This window comes from Lolium perenne, chromosome 4, assembly GCF_019359855.2.
Source record: "Lolium perenne isolate Kyuss_39 chromosome 4, Kyuss_2.0, whole genome shotgun sequence".
Classification (NCBI taxonomy): domain Eukaryota; kingdom Viridiplantae; phylum Streptophyta; class Magnoliopsida; order Poales; family Poaceae; genus Lolium; species Lolium perenne.
The window spans coordinates 61232110-61251807 of NC_067247.2; the positions used below are offsets into that span (position 1 = coordinate 61232110).

At 44.4% G+C, this 19698-nt stretch overlaps 2 protein-coding genes across 8 annotated transcripts; one reads left to right on the forward strand and one right to left on the reverse strand.

Moving 5' to 3' along the window:
* Window positions 1–3866: 3866 nt before the first annotated feature.
* Window positions 3867–8486, reverse strand: LOC127292709 (casein kinase II subunit alpha). The gene is made up of 10 exons (XM_051322159.2): window positions 8118–8486; window positions 7885–8014; window positions 7024–7218; window positions 6258–6415; window positions 5741–5831; window positions 5596–5661; window positions 4625–4707; window positions 4467–4530; window positions 4315–4383; window positions 3867–4205 (listed from the first exon to the last, which is right to left on the reverse strand). Exons 1-10 carry the CDS (start codon window positions 8450–8452, stop codon window positions 4146–4148), a joined length of 1251 nt encoding a protein of 416 aa, XP_051178119.1. The 5' UTR covers window positions 8453–8486; the 3' UTR covers window positions 3867–4145.
* A 61-nt stretch (window positions 8487–8547) lies between these two features.
* On the forward strand, window positions 8548–14012 carry LOC127292708 (uncharacterized). 7 transcript variants are annotated; one of them, XM_051322154.1, is made up of 10 exons: window positions 8548–8796; window positions 9050–9139; window positions 9223–9864; window positions 9938–10023; window positions 10109–10199; window positions 10300–10731; window positions 10816–10938; window positions 11029–12439; window positions 12620–12702; window positions 13473–14012. In XM_051322154.1, the coding sequence occupies exons 1-8, from the start codon at window positions 8563–8565 to the stop codon at window positions 12382–12384; spliced, it is 3054 nt and encodes a 1017-aa protein (XP_051178114.1). In that variant the 5' UTR covers window positions 8548–8562; the 3' UTR covers window positions 12385–12439; window positions 12620–12702; window positions 13473–14012. The 7 variants fall into 7 exon arrangements, with proteins under 7 accessions (XP_051178114.1, XP_051178113.1, XP_071674741.1 ...); XM_051322153.1 differs by having other exon boundaries at window positions 10816–12439; XM_051322157.2 differs by having other exon boundaries at window positions 8660–8796; window positions 8958–9139; window positions 10816–12439.
* Window positions 14013–19698: the final 5686 nt, after the last annotated feature.

The window sequence follows — 19698 nt, forward strand, 5'->3', positions numbered from 1 at the left end:
GTGTCCGTTTGCATCTGGGTGGCTTCAGTGGGGCGATGTATTTTTTTTGTACTTCTTTTTTCCATCTTCTCCGTTTAAACATAATTTGAAACATTATATATTGGAACATGGTTTTTCAGAAACTAATACATAATTGAGAACATGGTTTACACAAACTAATACATAGTTTGAACCATGGTTGACACAAATAAAAACATTGTAAAAAAAGAAAACCAGTTGTGTTAATTCCATATGTTCGCTGTCACTCTCAGGCACTTCCAGTCACCCAAACTGAAAAATACAGCTGTGTCGGTACCTCTGTTGGTTCTTTCGAGGAAGAACAACCAGAAACCTTCACTACTGGCTTCAACTGGCCCGTAGCCATATTCGCTGCAAAGAAATAACACTCGAAGTTCTCACTATCGGTGTCCGAGTCGGATTCACCGGTATGGTAGTGCCTGCGGCATGTTGTATCGTCGAACAGCTTGACGATCATCTCGCCGTCCCCCTCGTAGAGGAAGGTGAGCTGGCAGCCGGGCTCGAGCGCGAGGTCGCGGGCGAACTTGTCCCACCCCGTGTGCAGGTACATCTTGCCCTGCCCGTCGAACAATACCTCGACAGTCCACGGGCAGAAGTTGCAGCTGGCCTCCCGTAGCTGTAAGTGCGCCGGCTCGACGCCATCGCCGAACTCGGCGAACTTGTCCGGGAGCCGCTTGATGCTGAGTGGGTTGCCATCGATGCGGAGGAGGAACTCGAAACAACGGTCCTCCTGCGAATACGAAGAGGGCGCAGGCGACGGCTACCATGGGGCCGTAGCTGCTCCACCACGGCAGTCCCTGCCCTGGCCCCGGCCTCGGGGGCGCCCAGGCCCGCGGCCTCGATCGCCTCGCAGGCGACCAGGACCCGCCATGGACTTCCTCGCGGCCCTGGCTACGTCGCAGGAAGAGCTAGGTGGTGCTACGGTGGAGCTTGTGGCGGCTAGACTCTAGAGTTTGTTTGGAGGAGTGGATGAGGAAGAAGAACGCGCGCCTTCTTTATATAGGCCGGAGGCAGGAGACGGCCGCTCGGTGTTGGTGGAGGTGGGCTGCGGCCGCTCGGCAGCCGACGCATAACGTGGCGTAGACTACCGAAGCGACGCCTCGGCGCCAGTCGCAGGCGCCTGAGAAGACGCATCGACGCATGGTCGCTGCCAGGTGGGCCCGACGAAACATCCGCCAGACGTGAGCGGACAGTATGCGCGTCCGCGCAGCGTCCGCAAAGATGCATCCGAGACGCATATTTGAGCTAGATTTGCGTCGCCACAGAAGGCCCGATCACTTTGCGTCGCACCGCTGAAGGTGGTACCAGACATATTTTTCAGCCTGGCAGACACAAACGGTCGCTTAGCGTTCATTTGCGTCGCCTTATCGGAGAAGCCTTAGGACAGGGACCATGGCTACATGCACGATGCGGTCCAAGATGCATGGGTCGCAGCGCGGGTACTGGTCGCAATGGCACCACCGGCCCACGCCGAAGGTCCCGTTCCGGGCTTGGTGCGTGCTTCAGTGCCGAGACCAGAGCGTTTCCTGTGGAACACGTGCGCGAAAGCAGATGATTCGCCCGTTTCACAAGATAAACTAGAAGATACTCCGCGCGTTGCTGCGGGACTTTTTAGAAACAAATATTTGAGCACGTCAAATGTTAATAACTCATATGAAAATATCCTAGAATAACTTTAAAGGTTATCCAGATGTTGTATAATTTTAGAAAGTAGTGTGCTGAAGAACAATCAATAAGCATCTTGTATCAAAATAAATTGGTGATCCCAAATAAGAACAATCCAAGTTTTCATGTTGATAAAAAACCTGGAAAAGATAAACAAAACCATTATTCGGTATTTACTGCCTTCTAATTGATTTACGTAACTTGAATAGATGCAGGCAAAGATAATTTTGATATATAGGCCAAGCGAAATGTTCTTTGCACCAATGAAAATGACATACCTATTGCACATCATGTAGACGTAGAAGACGATGAGGTACATCGTGTAGGAGCAGCTCTGTAATTAGTGGCCCAAATTGCTAACCAAACACCACAAATATCATACAAAAATCTATAAATCCTACAACATCAAGTGAAACTGCCATACAATCAGATAGAGATGTCTAAGATGGAGTAGATATCGAGACCTATCGATGTATGAATGGCGGGCTAAACCAGTGGAGATTAAACCTGTTAATAGAAATGGAAATAAAAACTGAAATGGGATAGCCTACAAATGAGAGAAATCTCAAACAAAATAAATAAGGAGGGAAGAGTGGGGAACTCGTACCTTTCTATGTAGATAGATGATGCGCTATGTCAATAGACGCGACACTGTTACCCAAGAACGTAATCCAGGATTCACTGAATTCAGTTCCGATTCCTCATGCATATATAATTATTTAAAAGAGCTGAACCAAATACCTGTTAGAATGATAACTATTGGCAAAATTTAAGACTTTGGACGTCCTAAATTTAGTGGTAGAAAAAAACAAACGTGGAAGTGATGACCAGTAATTTTCTATTTCTCCTTTTCCCAAATGAACCAAGTATAAGAAATGGCCCATTTGAGTAGACTGATCCTAGCACTTTGAAGCAGGAAAATCTGCATCATGAATAACTATATTTAGTTACGGTAGCATACAAAACACCAGATGTGCTTGAATTGCACATGGGACAAAAGATCGTAAAAAATTGAATAGAATGAATATGTAGCAATCTACCCCTGGTTGCATATATGATAGATAGATAAAGATCCCATCTGCAACAAAAAAAAGTAGAACGTTAAGTTTTTTCAGCAGCAACATCCAACATGCTGGTTTCATATCATCAGGACTACTCTGTACCATACTACTGCACTCCGGCCAACGGAGACATCCGAGAAGAGGGAAGAAGAACTGTGGCCAACTTCAGAGTGAGGGCAGATGGTGGAGTACATGGCCTTTATATCACCTGCAATCCGCTCCCGCGTGATGAACTCCAGTTTTCAGAGGCTGACCAGGATCGGTGTGGCCGGTTCAGGAAGGCATGAATCCATGCAAGCAGTAGATGGTGTGACCTTGTGGGAGGCTGGAGGATGGAGGAGTCGTCGTGTATATATTTATTGGAGTCGGCCGACAGGATCAACGCCATGAGGAAGGCCAAAAATAAGGAGACTGGAAGCCTACCTCGTAGTGTATATACTGATTAGTGAACAGTCTGGAGCAGATATGATGAGCAAGGAGAAGAGCAAGAGGCGTTGGTAGTGGAATTGGAGAGATTGGAGCGGGTACGACTCAAGTAAATTGTATGCGGAAGTGGAGACTAAGCAAAGTCAGGAAATCAATGTATGGAGGTGGAGGGACGGATGGAATAATGCTCGTACTAATATTTTCAACTTGATTTGTTGATAGGTAAAAAAGAAAAGAAAAATATGCAGGTCCACCTGATGATGTGGCATGCTTGCATGTTGAGAAAAATCAATTTAGTGGGTTGCTCCTATTTAGATATTATAGATACAGCCTGATGATGTGTGTCAGCTGCTCTGCCTGCGGCTGTTCCATCTCTTTTGTTTGGATTGGACAACATACAACAGAGCATTTCAGACAGATTTTCACATTCAACGACTCGTCATGTTCTTCAGTGCTAGACATTCAGCAGTTGGGGATACTCAGAAATGACTTGCTTCCGAGATACTGTAGTACCTTACTCCCGGCCACAGTGTTGTGCCAGCTTGAAAAGTGGCCATGCCAAAGGTTATCTGATGCTTGCAAAGCATAAACAAAAAAAAAAAAACAGTGCACAACCAAGAGCAGACACCAAGTAACATCCTCTTGTTGGTATATCAGGGAAATTGCATTGAAAGCATCTGGCCAAAACACAGGGAAGAACGAGGGCACAGATTTCTAGGTGAAGACTGTTCAAAACACACTAGTGAGATGGAATCTTATTGATACACAAAAAAAAAAAATTCAGACGCAACAGAGAAAAAGAATGAATTCAAAGAAAAAAAATGTGACAATTACATCCCGGTCAAGGCGTTATTCTGGATATACCATGCACGCGCCTCAAAAATAAAATACACTCATTCTGTGTTAGTCCATGTTCGACAAGCAGTCTAAAAAAATGTCATATATGTCGTGTCCCTTGCACGACAGTGCAAATCGCTATTGAACATTATCATGGGTGCTTTCAGAGCTTCTCACTGGATTGAAATAGGGATGAGCCTGCACAGAGAAAAAATGGTGTCACATTTCAAGTGTTAAACAGTGCACACATTTCATGTACCATTGATACCAAAAAATGCTTCTTGGATGTACGAGCGGGAAGACGTACCATAGCTTCCTTTGCTGTAAGCCGTTCCTCATGATCATAGCGAAGCAGCTTGTCTAGAAAATCGATTGCCTATTAAAAGCAAAAAAGACATGTCAAACATAGTGCATACAATGTGTAGTGGACCAGGTTTGATTAGAGGCAACGTGAATCACCTCAGGGCTAACTAAGTGTCTGTTCTCTGCGTCAACAAACTTTTGCCATGGCTTCTTTCTGTGTCTGCAGGAAAAGTATATAGTTAGAATCATGCTATTGTGCTAACTTGCTGTTCTGAAAAAAATTGTCCAGAGGATAATCCAAAGCAATGAGTGACCTTCCAACAAGCATTTCAAGCTGTGGGTCAATCTCAAGACCGTATTTTTCAAGGTAGCTGTGGAAATCATCTGTTCCAAGAACCTACAACAGCAACACGTAGTGCATACATGAGTCATATACTCGTATAAAAATAGTGCAAAAAACATTGATTCATTGAAACAACAGAAGCAATCATCATAATTCCTTTTGCAGCCAGACTATTCCTATGAAATAGAATTTTATAAAATGTTTCGAACAACTATTTCTGCAGTGTAGAACTAACAAAACATATATGTTAGCTAGTCATAATGAGCTTAAAGGCAATACAAGGATGTGCTGCACAAATTCTAGAGAATTCCATATTCTGAAAGAGCTAGAGATGCATAAACATTGGTAGACAGGCTTCCTAACATCAGCAGTAGAACATACTGCAGCGATCAGGGCCAATCCCTTTAGAGACACGTATGCTACTGACTCGCTCTTTTTTCAGTATTTTCGACAATATTTTATGGTTGCAAACATGCATTGGTAGCACTGAATCAAAATCATTGCTTGGCCTGATTATTATAAATAAGCACCTCTGTGTGTACAAGGCAATGCATACACCACAAATGAATTAAGCCTCCACAATATCGATATGCTCTCTTTTTTTTGCACAATTGTTGTGCTATTTAAGCATTGTAGCAATTTCATGTACAAGGCATGGTTATGATGGTCGGAATGTAAGTTGCAAAGCTAAGTTACAAAGCTGTAAGATGTAGATATACAGTTACATTTCCACAAGTTGGATACTAAAGCTAGGATATTTCACTAAATTTCTACAGGACCACTCATGAAAATGCCGCACAAAAGTGTAAGTTTACTCAAGCATGTAAATTGTGCAATTTTAACCAACCAAGTGAAAGTTGCAGGTATTGCACAGATATTTAACTAATTCACATTTCAAACAGATCAAGATTCAAGGACCACTTTAAGAAGCTCTGAACATACCTTGGTTATTTTGACTAATTGCTGGTAGTTATCCTGGCCATGAAAGAAAGGGTCCACACGGAATATCTGTTGGGAGTATTGAATATACGTATCAATAAAAGTCTGGTAATACAGATGATTGGTTGATCATAGACTTGGCACTTACCATTGCTGCAAACATGCAACCAAGGCTCCACAAATCTAATGAGTAATCGTAGTCTAACAAATCCACAAGTAATTCAGGGCCCTTATAACACCTGTCAACAAAACAGGATGCTGTAAGCCACAGACAAATATAAGGAACATATAAACCAGCCAAAGCAGCTAGACACTAATGAAAACCGAAAAATTGGGAACAATCCTATGATCTTTATATGTGTGAATGATATCATAGTGACATAACCTAATGTGAACTTCGCCCTAACACTATTTTTTCCCATGAAGTCAGGTAGGTGGATTTAAAATTGATATGAGTAAACACAACAAGTCAAGCAGATCCAGCATAAAAGAGCTCCAAAATCCAGTCCCATTTCAGAAGTGCCAAAGTTATTAGTTATATAGACAGGTAGGACACCCTGGGAAGTCCATAAGTGAATACAGTATTCAAACTTGCTGCGTATTTAAGATAGCCTTATTAACGAGCTGAATAAGTCCAAGAACATCAAACTGCTAACAGAACTTACCTTGACGCAACTCTAACATTATATTCCATCCTGGGATGATAGAACTCCGCGAGACCCCAATCAATAAGACGAAGCTGACGGTTCGCATGATCAATCATGATATTGTGGGGTTTGACATCTCGATGCATGATACCCCGTGAGTGACAAAAATCTAGTGCCTACACAAACACCTGGAAAAGTTAAAGACCATCAAACTGAATGTACTCTGAAGGATAGCAAACTTGTAACAAATGTAGATGCTTGTTCACTATGTTGCATCCACAGTGTTTGTTATTGGAGTATCGAAAGCTTCAACAAACAGATTAGTTTGGCAAACCTTAACCTCTTCCAATGACCTACGATATGTTTATATACTGCAAAGCAGGTAGTAATATTGCAGTCCATGCGTACATTCAGATATTTATTTGATTTACTGCAGCTGATTGATTTCATTGATCAAGATTCATTACAATTTGCAAGTCATGGTTCAATTAGATATGTTATTTGAAGTGACATGATTAATCTGGAGATAACTATAGAGTTGATTACGCAAACAAATGTGCTAATCAGCTGATGTCATGCAGGCAATGATCAATTTCCTGACTAAGTCAAAATGGTAATCTTCCATATTGGCAGACTTTAACTTAACTAACCCATGAGATTATACAGACCCAAACAAAAGTGAAGGACAGAACCTAAGGTATGCCAGCGACTCTTATTCAGTGTACAAAGAGACAGAAATATACTATTACTAACTAGTAACTACTTTAACGGTTCAGATTCTTGCCTTCAATAATTCGAAAATATAGTATCTGATATCATAATCTGATAATGTGGGGTAGAGCACTCTGAAATCGGTATTGTCGACATATTCAAAGACTAGACTAGGCGTCTTTGAATCTTCATCTCGGACAACATCGAGTAGCGTCACAATATTCGGTCCTCCATATAAGTTCTGAAGTATCTTTATTTCCCTCTTTATCTGCATCATAGAAATAACTCAATATACGATAAGGGTTGCAAAGAAAGATACATCACAAGATGCAATGACAATACTTTGTGATGGAGCAAAGAGATAACCAAAAACATTGGCATCAAGTGCGCACCATTGAACTGTAATTGTCCTAAAGTTCAGAGAGACATATGCTAGAACATTATTATCAGCTAGTAAGACGATAAATCTAGAAAACCAAGTAATTAGTAATCACTATCTGCGAAGTTAGAAACAAGGTAAGAAACTTCTACATGAATAAGCATCCCTGCATCAGAGCATGATCCTCCAATATTAGCAGTTCCATGGACAACATAGCATACACCAAAATTTAATAGATATTGTTATATTTAATCCCCAATCATGGAGGGTAGCAACATCTAAAATTAAAACTGACATTAATCAAACTCTTTATAGTTCCATGGAGCCACACTGTCACACACTCGCACAAGCTCTGAAGTATAACCAAATCACACCGATCAACACTAAGATTAGTATCTATCCGTGCGAAGTTAAATTTGCACTGTCAAAACTAAAGATTCTACTCTACGGCACTGCAGCTCCCTTCCAGATTAACATTCCAGCAATGGCACATTAACGAACCAAGAGAAGCACAACAGCCACATGAACTAAAGCATTGCAAAGGTGACGCTGTACCTTCTTCTTCCTGACGGGCTTGAGGATCTTGATGACGCACCGCTCTTGGCTCCCGGTCCGGAAGCCCTCGAAGACCTCGCTGTACTTGCCCTTGCCCACCTTCCGCAGCACCTCGTAGCCATCCTGCTCCCTGCACCGACGCACAGGAGCAGCGACATCAGAGCGCAAACCCTAGGTAGCAGCGAATCTGAAGGCTAATGCTACGTATGAGCTCCGCATCCGACCGTCCGTACCCCCAGTCGATGCTGAGCGCCTCGTAGTCCCAGTACTCCTTGGGCCGCTGGGCGTTGACGTCGGCGTAGACGCGCGCGACGGAGGAGGCGCCCCCGGGGTGGCGCGTGGCGCGGGCGATGGGCGGCATGGGGCGCGGCGCCTCGGCGGCCGCGGCCGCGCTGGCGTAGACCGTGGGGGAGTGGCGGCGGCGGCGGTGGTGGTGGTGGTGGCCGTGGGAGTGGCGCGGGGCCGCGGTGGAGAGGAGGCAGAGAAGGAGCCGGTGGGGCGTGGCAGCGGCGGTGGCGGCGGCGGCGGAGTGGGGGAGGAGGCGGCTGCGCAGGGCGAGCCAGGCCATGAAGTAGTAGCTGGATTGCTCACGCTCGACGGAGCTGACGCGGACGCGGACAGGGAGAGGAGCCTGCGGAACATCTCGTGTCGGCCCATGAGGCCCGGCCCATTAGGCCGATGAGGCCCATGAAAGTGGGCTGCTCGGTCCAGCCCGGGGGATTTGCCCTTACCCGGAGGCCGGAGCCGGAGGAACTCGCCTCCCACCCGCTACACGCCGCCGGCTTCCACCCTCATCCGACTCCCAGAAAAGAGGGCAAAATATACAGCCGGCGAGGCGCGCGCGCGTGCTGCCATGGACGCCGGTTGTGGGGTTTAGCTGGAATCACGGCGGCTCAACGACCTCGAGCGCAGGTCAAACCCTAGGCCCTTGTTGCTTAAGCATGTGTTTCAAATGCACGTCAGTACGTCACCTCTGTTCCCTTAATCAGCATTTTAGCTACAAATGCTGGCACTACTCGATTCCATGTTTGCTGTTAGTACTTAGTATGGCACCTGTCCGTGTTTCTCTGCAGATATGAACTCATAAAGCCGTCTTTAGTTGGTCATTATAGCCATTTTGGTTAGTCATATTACGACAGCCAGTACTATTCTCTACTCGCTGCAGATGGAGCAGAACCCAGATCCTGGGCCTGTTGACAAATCAGTTCTCGTGGAGCAGGAGCATCACAAATCCGAAGCTATATTTGCTGGGAAGGTAACAATCCACAGGCTTTCCTCAAGCTTTTCCTAAAATAGGCTTCAGTATCAGTTCACCTCTTTTTGGCCTGAAAAATGCAGGCCTGCAAACCTATCAGATTTATCGAACACGGCACGAGGCTTAACCAGTGGGAGGTGAGGCACGAGGGAATGCTCACGCTACTGCGGCGAGCTGGATTCTACCACCTGTCTTTCTTGAAGCGGGTTCAGCTCGACCATGCTCTGCTAAACGCTTTGGTCGAAAGGTGGCGGCGCGAAACGCAGACCTTCCACTTGCGGTTCGGGGAGATGGCGGTGCTCTTGAAGGATGTGGCGATTCTTACCGGACTTCGCGTACACGGTACTCCTGTCACCGGCGCAACAGGCTGTCGCTGGGAACAGCTGTGCTTAGAGCTGCTAGGCCAAGAACCTCCACAGATAAAAGGCGGTTCTGTCAACATCGCGTGGTTGCATGACACCTTTGCAAGCTTGCCGGATGGGGCTGGTAAGTTGCAAATAGAGCATGCTACGCGAGCCTACATAATGTACCAATTTGGCTGCAGCTTGTTTCCTGACCCGAGTGGGACTCGGGTGCACTTAAGATACTTGGCACTGCTCCGTGATTTTGATGCCTCGGGGGAGATGGCATGGGGCGCTGCTGCTCTTGCTCACCTCTACAGAGAACTTGGAAAGGCCAGCATGAAGGGCAAGGCTAACTGTTGTGCCTTTCTCACTCTTCTTCAGGTTAGTTTATTTCTCCAGGCATGCAGCATTTTCACTTAGCGCAGGTACTAATGTCAAAACATTGCACATTCAGTTATGGGCATGGGAGCATATCCAGATAGGCTGTCCTGAACGACTGGAGAATAAGGATCTAACAATTGATCAGCCCCTTGGATGCAGGTTAGTTTATGTTCAGATTGTTTTGCTAAACGCTTCCCGTTATTTCATTTGATTCTCCTTGAAATGAACATCATTTTATAATTAGATGGGACGTACCCTTCAAGAACCGTGAAAATGTCCGGTCCATGGACCACGAGTTTTACAGGCATGGACTTGATACTATAGCAGATTGTCAGGTATGACTTCGTCAACTGTAGAAAAAAAAATACATTTCTTCTCCATGGATATGCTACAAGGAGCGTAGTGCTATTTCTGTATTTTTTTCATGTTCTCTAGATTTCATGGGATCCGTACAAACCAAGTCTGATCGGTGGCCTGCCTGCGCTATGCACACTTGGTTCTGCAGTCTGGCGATCAAAAACTCCATTGATCTGCTTCCAGATAGTGGAAATGCATGTGCCTGATCGTGTGTTACTACAATTTGGAATGATACAGCACATTCCAGACCCAGTTGAGGCAGTTGAGCGTGTGACAATGCAGGGTAAAACAGATGAGGATTGGTCTACTTACCATGAGAAGTACATTAAGCAATGGGATAATAGGCTCCTTTCAGTTGCTGACCAGAAGAATAACGTGAATTCAGATCCTACTCATGCAAGGAACTGTTACTTAGAATGGTACTGGCGAATTACACGTCGGTGGATCTCTACTCCAGTTGAATGTCCAGTCATATCCGATCAGTTGTCTGGGCACAGTGAGAAAGCCCTGGTAAGAAGTTCAGAATGTTTGATTGTTTTGTGATCTTTCTGTATGTATTTAGTTTTTCTGATAAATTTCATTAACCATCAACAGGTTGATCTGGTAAGTACGGTGCAGGTACGAATTAGAACGTTGTTATCAGGTGAAATGGATGGGGAGAAGGTCAAAGAATCACTTGGTGATATTGATATGTATATTACTGCTGAAATGAAAAAGGTACAGTTTGCTGTCACACCATGCACTAATGAACCAACCCACTTAAATTACAAGCAGCAACATATGGTTATGTCCTCAGGTCAACTGCAGGTTATGCAAATTGTTCTTCCCACTGAAATTGGAAATGAGAGTCTTAAATCGGCCATGGCTTGTTCAACTTCTGTGGATTCTATTCAAGCTAATGTTGGAAAGGTGGAACAAGTTACTGATGGTTACATGGAGGGAAATACCATACTACAATTGGAAGGAATGAGGGGAATTCAACCTGAAGAAGGAACACTTGTGAGGCCTCCTCCGAGAGGAAATGGCACCAGCAACTGGAATGGGGATCTGCATCAGCAAGAAGATCCTATCGATGTTTCCATGACAGAAGTCAATATGCAGTACATAATCAGTACACCTGTAGAGGATGCTATGACTGGGGTTATTAGTACATCTGCAGAGAATGCTATGCTGGAGGAGACTTCAGATGCAGAGATGAAGAATGGAGAAAGTCCTCTGCGAACTTCCTCTCCGCTCAGTGAGATTGAGGAAATGCAGGAGGCTACTGAACTTATGTATAACAATAAGATCCACAACAAGGTTAATAATGAATCGCAGGAGTTTGCTGATGCACCTGTGATCAACAATAGTACAGCTGAAGAGGCCACCCGTGTACATTTGAAGGACAATTACATGGAGGCCACTCATATTTATCCTAATAACATATCAGGTCAGGAAACTGCGAGTAGACCATCAGATGGTCCAGAATCTTACATGATCTTGGGTGTATCTTCACATAATGGTCAACTGCAAAAAAACGCTAATGTATCTGGGAAGGGTGATAAGGTCGAACACATTCTGGTCATGAGAACGGACTGTAGTATAGCTGAGGGGGCGATCGGTGAAGCTCTTAGTGCCACTGGACCTGGAGAGACCCTGAGTGCATCTGTGAACAAGTTAAGCTCAACGAGAGGAGATTCTGAACCTCCATCAGGTTCTAAACAGGAAGAACCTCCAGCTGCAGTGCCAGGATCCAGTGAGCTGCAAGATTCTGTTTGCAAACTGCCTAAGGATAATGCTGTTCAGGACAGAGTTCATGCGGTGCAAAATCTAATGTTGCAAGAGAATGTTAATGACTGCATTGAGAATGGCTCTTTGGAACCTGTGGTTCTGCAGAAACTTGTTGTCACACCTGCACATATCACTATTGTTGGAGAGAAAGGTATTGGTCCGTTCTCTGGAGAAGCAACTGATACATTGGTAGAGGAGAATTCCACTGGTAATGGGTATCCAGACCAGGAGGAAATAACTAAAAGGAGGAAAGTGACAGTTTCTTCACATGAAAATGCAGAGGCCCTGCCAACTACAGCGGTTATTAAATCCGAGAAGCAAAACGGCAGTGGCCAGTTTATAGCATTCACAAGAAGGAAACGGAAGAAAGAAGTTGAGCAGTCGTCTCTTTGAATTCTAATGTTGCTATTTATCTTGGAGTAATATTTTCAGAGGCCGGTTTGTTTAGGTATGTGAGTGTAGAGATGTAACATGGAGTTGGAAACTTTCGTACCAATTTTGTAGCATTAAATGTATGTACAGTTGTCTGTTTCTGGTCCAAGAAATTTTCGTGATCAAATTAACATTGGTGCATTCAGTGATCTGGCACTCCATTCCATGCCTGATTTCATGCTGTAATTGGTAATAGGTACTTGCCTAGGGTGAATGGATACTTGCATAGGCTAGAGCAGGAGACTACGCCTTCATTTCCGATGGTCACGGCTATATCAGGTACAAACATTTCGCCTAACTGTCCATGTGTTCTAGATTATGATTAGGATGCAACATTATTAAATCCTAGGGATTAGAACCAACACTGTTTTGTGTGCTGATTTGGTCAGTGGTGACTAGATAGTCACTTCAGTTGACTGATGATAAAATACTATTATTTTTGGCACCACGACCAACTAGTTGTGGTCAAGAACTCCGTGGCGGCGCACTCTCAAAAGTGAGTGTAATAACCAATCAAAACTGAAGTTTTAAATACTACAACTTGTTACAGCTATGGTCGAGACTTCTCCTGCATACTTTTGAAGTGCCAGTACCTACCAGTGCTGAATTTTATTAAATCTTTATATATAATATCCCTTTGAAATGGAGAGTCCATAGACCATAGCCATCTGTAAGAGTTTAAGATAGACATGCAGAAGTGGTAATGAAGCATGAAGTGTAGTGCATTGCCACACATGCAAAATAACCTGATGACAGGGGAATCCTACTCATCCCACCAATAGGCTCAAAGCAGTTTTCTGTCTAAAGAAAATATCATACCGTTTACTTGCCCACGGGCATTCCACGTGACACTGAGGCTGCTGTCAAAGGAGATAAGCTCATAGAAACTAACAACTCCACACATGGTTCCCACCCAACAATTCCAGCTCGTACCTATAAATACATGCATGCGTGCACACATAAACGGCAACCCAATCACATCAACTCAAGCATCAAACCATCCTTCTAGCTTATTCTCTAGTACTCAACATGGCTTCCATGGGGTTTAGCTATGCACAGATACATGTGAGGCAAGAGAAGGTCCGGAGGAGGATCAGCGAGGAGAAGGCTGCGGCAACAACGAGAAAGAACAAGTCAACGACAGAAGGAGAAGAGGAAAATAAGATGAACAAGAGTTCTATGGCTGAAGAAGAGAAGGCGGTCTGCAGCTCACGGACATCTGGGAGGGTTCATCCATATGCATCTTCCATGGCACCAGCGGCATCGCCAATAGTTGGGCACCACTGAAGTTGGCCAGACATGAAACAGGAACATCCGCCCTGTGCAGGAGTCATCTTTAGGTCATGAGAGGGTTGGATATGAGTGTAGTTTGGGATTGTGGCTATTCTTCCTCTGTTGTCCCACCGAGGAAATAAAGCTGTTGTCTCACTAAAGAACTAAAACTGGTGTCTCGTGATCGATCTAGTTTCCCTTTTTGGCTTTGCACATATATTTCTGTCTATGTTATAACATTATAAAAGCTGGCACTGTGAAATGGGAATTTGCTTCCTTTTTCTACGCCTTCAGAAACAGTTCTGGTGTCCTTTTCATGTGAGCATGCAACACTGAAATGAATAAAAGTACATTTGGAACCCAAGGCATGCCGTTTTTTTAGCGAAGGTGCAATTGCCATTGATGTCATTCATGGAATTAGGTTGTGGTAAAATGATATGATTATACTATTTCTATAGTTTTATTTAAAAGAATCGCCACCTGATTTCATTACTGGCATGGGACCACAAAATAGCGTGAAAGTTTAGAGTACCCACACAAAAAGCCAAAGTATTTTAGAGATTTTGAAACTAACCCTGTATATCGATGTCACTACGTTGGCTCAACGAACATTCAGATTCTTCATAACCAGTTGGTATTGGCCGTTGTGCTAGGCTTCCGTTTTCAAACCCGTCAGGCTATCCGAAGTAACTCGCCCCTCATTTTCTCTAGAAGGTGCAGACGCGGTCCAGCAGCGATGTATGCTTTGTCTGCACAAACGGCCTCTATTTGTGGACATATCTGATGGCAACATCCCCAATGCACTGCATTGTTTTCAGTTTCCCCTGAATACAAAGGTTGTTATGCAAATACCTTATCGACAACAGATATGTCCTCTCGGATCTCCATGCAGGTTTGCAATCTAGAGTGTCACCAAATTCATACCAGGGTTGTTTAGCTATGAAACAGTCAAAAAACAGATGGTGTATGCTCTCAGGTTGGGAAAGACAAGTTTTCTCAGTGACTTCTCGCCGAATAGCTAAATTGATCATAGTAAGCAATTTGTTATTGAAAAAGCCAAATGAATACATGATTTTCTGTGGAAAAGCAATTTTCCAAAACTTTGGTGAGATTATAGGGAAATACCACCAAAGTTGACTACCTCGTAATTGGTAGCAGGTACTTGGCTAGGGTGAATGGATACTTGCCATAGGCTATGCCATGCCTGAATCGAGTTGGCAGAGACTACGCCTTCGCCTCTGATGGTCACGGCCATCTCAGGTACACACGTTTCCACCTAATTGTCCATGTGTTCTAGATCATGATTAGGATGCAACATTATTAAATTATAAGGATTAGAACCAACACTATTTTGTGCGCTGATTTGGTCAGCGGTGACTAGATAGTCACTTGAGTTGACTGACGATAAAATACCACAATATTGGCACCACGAGTCCACGACCAACTTAGATAGTCACTTCAGTTAACTGATGATAAAATACCACAATATTGGCACCACGACGAACTTTTGTAGTGCACTGTTGTGGCCAAGGTCTCTCCGGCGGTGCACTCTTAAAAGTGAGTGCAGTAACGAACCAAATTCAAAGTTTAAAGCTTACAAATTGTTACAGTTGTGGTCGAGACTTCTCCTGCATACTTTTGAAGTGCAAGTGCCTACTAATTCTGGAGTTTATTAAGTCTTTGTATATAATATCTTTTTGAAATGGAGAGTCCATAGCCATCTGTAAGAGGTTAAGATAGACATGCAGAAATGATAGTGAAGCATGAAGTGGAGTGCATTGCCAGGCAAGCAAATTAACCTGATGACAGAGGAATCCTACTCATCCCACCAATAAGCTCAAAGTAGTATTTTGTCTAAAGAAAATATCCAACCCGTTTTGACTTTCCCACGGGTATTCCACGTGACACCTGAGGGTGCCGCCAAAGGAGATTAAGCCCACAGAAACTAACAATTCCGCACACGGTTCCTTCCACCCAATAATTCCAACTCGCACCTATAAATACACACATGTATGCACACATAAACATCCACCCAAACACATTAGCTCAAGCATTCATCATCCTTCTAGCTTAATTCTTTACTACTCTACATGGCTTCCATGGGGTTTAGCTACGCACAGATACATGTGAGACAAGAGAAGGTCCGGAGGAGGATCAGTGAGGAGGCTGCAGCAAGAACGACGACGAACAAGTTGACAACTGAAGAAGAGAATAAGGGCAGGAGTTTTATGGCTGAAGCAGAGAAATCGGTCTGCAACTCGCGTTCTGCCGGGAGGGTTCATCCATGTGCATCTTCCACTGCAGCGACGGTGCCGCCACCAACAGGTGGGCACTGTTGAAGTTGTCGACTATGGAGCAGCAGCATATGCCCTGTACAGGAGTCATCTTTAGGTCATGAGAGGGTTCCATTGGACTGTAGTTTGTGATTGTGTGTATTCTGTTTCCCTTCCTCTGGTGTCCCACAAAAGAAATAAAAATTTATCTACTAAAGAAATAAAGCTGCCGTCTCATTACTGGTCTAGTTTATTTTGGCTTTGCACTTAAATTTTCGGCTATATTTACACATTATGAAAGCTGGCATTGTGAAATAGGAAAAAAGAAATTTACACCTTCAGAAACAGTTCCTATGTCCTTTTCATGTGAGCATGCAACATTGAAATAAAGAAAGGGACGTCTCAAACCCTAGGCATGTCATGCATGGAATTAAGTTGTGGTCAAATGATATTGACTACTACCTCCGTCTCGAATAAGGTGCACGCATAGTCCAAGATGAACTTTGACTCAAAAAATTAAGCAATAAAATCTTGATTATATTGTATGTCAGTAGATGGTTGGATTAGTACTGAAAAACACTTTCTAATGATACAAATTTTATATCAGCATTCTTGTATATTTGGAGTTATTCTTGGTCAAACAAAAAGCATGGAAAACGAGGATGTCGTCATCTGATTTCATTGCTGGTATGAACCATAAAATAGCATTACGGTCCATCCTATTACATCAATGTCACTGCGGAGTCTCAATAAACATTCAGATTCTTCATAATCAGTTGGTATTGGCCCTAGCGCTAGGCCTCCGTTTTCAAACCAGCTAGGCTATCCAAAGTTATTTCCCCTCATTTTCGCCAAGAGGTGCAGACCACGGTCCAGCAGCGATGTGTGGGCATATCTGATCGTACCATCCCAAATTCAGTGCATGGTTTTCATTGTTTCCCCTGAAAAGAAGGTCGTTACGCAAATTCTCATTGTCCATGGAGTAGCAGATGCGAAAATACTAGTGTGATAATGCAATTCAGGATGATACCATCAACAATAGATAGACCCCCCGGATCACCACGCAGGTTGCAATCCAGAGTGTCAGCTAATTCAGAACAAGGTTGTTTAGCTATGACATAATCAAAGAAAAGATGGTGCTTGCTTTCCAAGTGCAAGTACCTAATCCGAAGTTTTAAACACTTCAATTTGTTACAGTTGTGGTCGAGACTTGTCCTGCATACTTTCGAAGTGCAAGTACCTACCAATTCTCAAGTTTATTAAGTTTGTGTATAGAATATCTCTTTGAGATGGAGACGGCACGTCAGTACCCATCTGTAAGGGTGTGTTTGGTAGCCCGGGGCTGCTCAGAAAGTCTCCTCCCAACCGAGATTTTGAGGGGATCCTTTGTTTGTTAGACCGGCTCTTCCCACCTCCACAGTGCTGAGAAGATACGAAAAAGGGGCCAGAGCCCTGCTAAGCAGCGAAGGCCGAATCGAGCTTCTCAGGTCGCCCAGGCTGAACTCATCCCCGCAAAATACTGTAGCATGGGCCCCGCGCGCCTCCTCCCCCCAGATCCCCAACCCCCTCCTCATTTCCCCCCAATCTTGCTCTCCCTCCCGTCTGAAAGGACACGGATGTCGCCTAGAGGGGGTGAATAGGCGGTTTAAAACTTTTACGAGATGGGCTTAACAAATGCGGAATAAAACTAGCGTTTACTTTGTCAAGCCCAAATCCTATATACTATGGTTCACCTATGTGCACCAACAACTTATTCTAAGCAAAGGTTCACCTAAGTGCACCAACAACTTATGCTAAGCAATACAAGCAAGCATGTGATAGCAAGATATATATAACTTCAAGCACGATGGCTATCACAAGGTAAAGTGCATAAGTAAAGAGCTCGGGTATAGAGATAACCGAGGCACGCGGGAGACGAAGATTTATCCCGAAGTTCACACTCTTGCGAGTGCTAATCTCCGTTGGAGAGGTGCGGTGGCTTAGTGCTCCCGAACGCCACAAGAGGCTCACCTTGAGGTGTGGTTGCTCGATGCACACCAACGCCACAAAGGCCTCACCCCAAGATGCGGTACTCACACCACACACCGAACGCCACGAAGGCGCCTCACCTAAATCTCCGGTGACCCTCGCCACAAAGGCCTAGGTCACGGTTCCACTAAGGGATTTCCTTCGAGGCGGAAACCGGGCCTTACACAAAGATTGGGGCATACATCCACAACTTAATTGGAGGCTCCCAACAAACTGCCACAAAGGCCTAGAATCCGTCTAGGGTTCCAAGAACCCAAGAGTAACAACCTTCTTGCTTTCACCACCACGATCACCGTGGAGAACTCAAACCGATGCACCAAATGCAATGGCAAGAACACCACAAAGATGCTCAAGTCCTTCTCTCTCAAATTCCAACAAAGCTACAAAAGCTATTGGGGGAATAAGAGAGGAAGAACAAAGGAATTCACAAAGAACACCAAGATCAAGATCTAGAGAGTTCCACTCACAAAGAGATGGATTTGATTGGTAGAAATGTAGATCTAGATCTCCTCTCTCTTTTCCCTCAAATGGGGGCAAGAATCATGGAGGGATTGAGAGATAGAGCAAGCTTCTCTAGTTCAACAATGGAGGAGAGAGAGAGTGAGAGAAGCTACAGCCCAAGGAGAAAGAAGGGGGTATTTATACCCCCCAAGAAAATCGAGCCGTTGGGCAAAACCAGGGCCGGATAATCCGGCCTAAGTAAGGGCCGGATTATCCGGGGGGCGGATTATCCGGCCTCAGGGACAAAACCTGGTCAAAATCCGGCCAAAAATCCGGCCCCTATCCAGAGCTGCTTTTCTTACGGTCCTTAGCCGATTTCGGGGGCGGATATTTACGAAAAATCCGGCCGGGCAAAACTGCAGAAACACCAAAACTAAAACGGGCATAACTTTAGCATCCGGACTTCGATTTTGATGATCTTGGGCTTGTTTTGAAGCTAGGAACAAGCTCTACAAGATCATGCAGGAAACCATCATAGTCCAACAAGGGAGGATAGAAACAAATGATGAAAGGTTTGACCTATCTAAAAAAGACATACCGGTAAAACCTCCAATCTCGAAAATGCAACAAGTTGCCCGTGCAAAAACCATTCTCGATGAACTAGAGCTTGTCATGAGAATAAGCACAAGCTCTAAATCATCACATGGATAAGATCCAAATAACAACCAAGAAAGATGATGAATCAAACTCGAAAACGCAACAAGTGATCTATGTGAAATCCGTTTTCGATGAACTAGAGCTTGTCATGAGAATAAGCACAAGCTCTAAAACATCACATGGATAAGGTGCAAATAACAACCAAGAAAGATGATGCAAGGATGCAAAGGTTTGAGCTCTCTCCGAACGATACGATCGAGTTACTCACTCGAGAGCCCTCTTGATAGTACGGCAACTAAACTATAAACCGGTCTCCAACTACACTATGAGACCGGTGAGAAAGAAACCCTATCAAGAGCAAACCTTATACTTGCGCATTCCACTTGAGCTCGATGACGACGATCTTGACCTCAACAAGATGGAACGCCTTTCTTGCTTGTGCTTGCTTGACGAAGTCTTGTGGATTGCTCCCCCATAATTCACCATAGAAGAGCTTCTTCTTCGGCGCATCTTCACATAACCATGAACACCATGTGGATTGCTCCCCCATAATCCACCATGGGAGAGCTTCTTCTTCGGCGCATCTTCACATATCCATGATCAC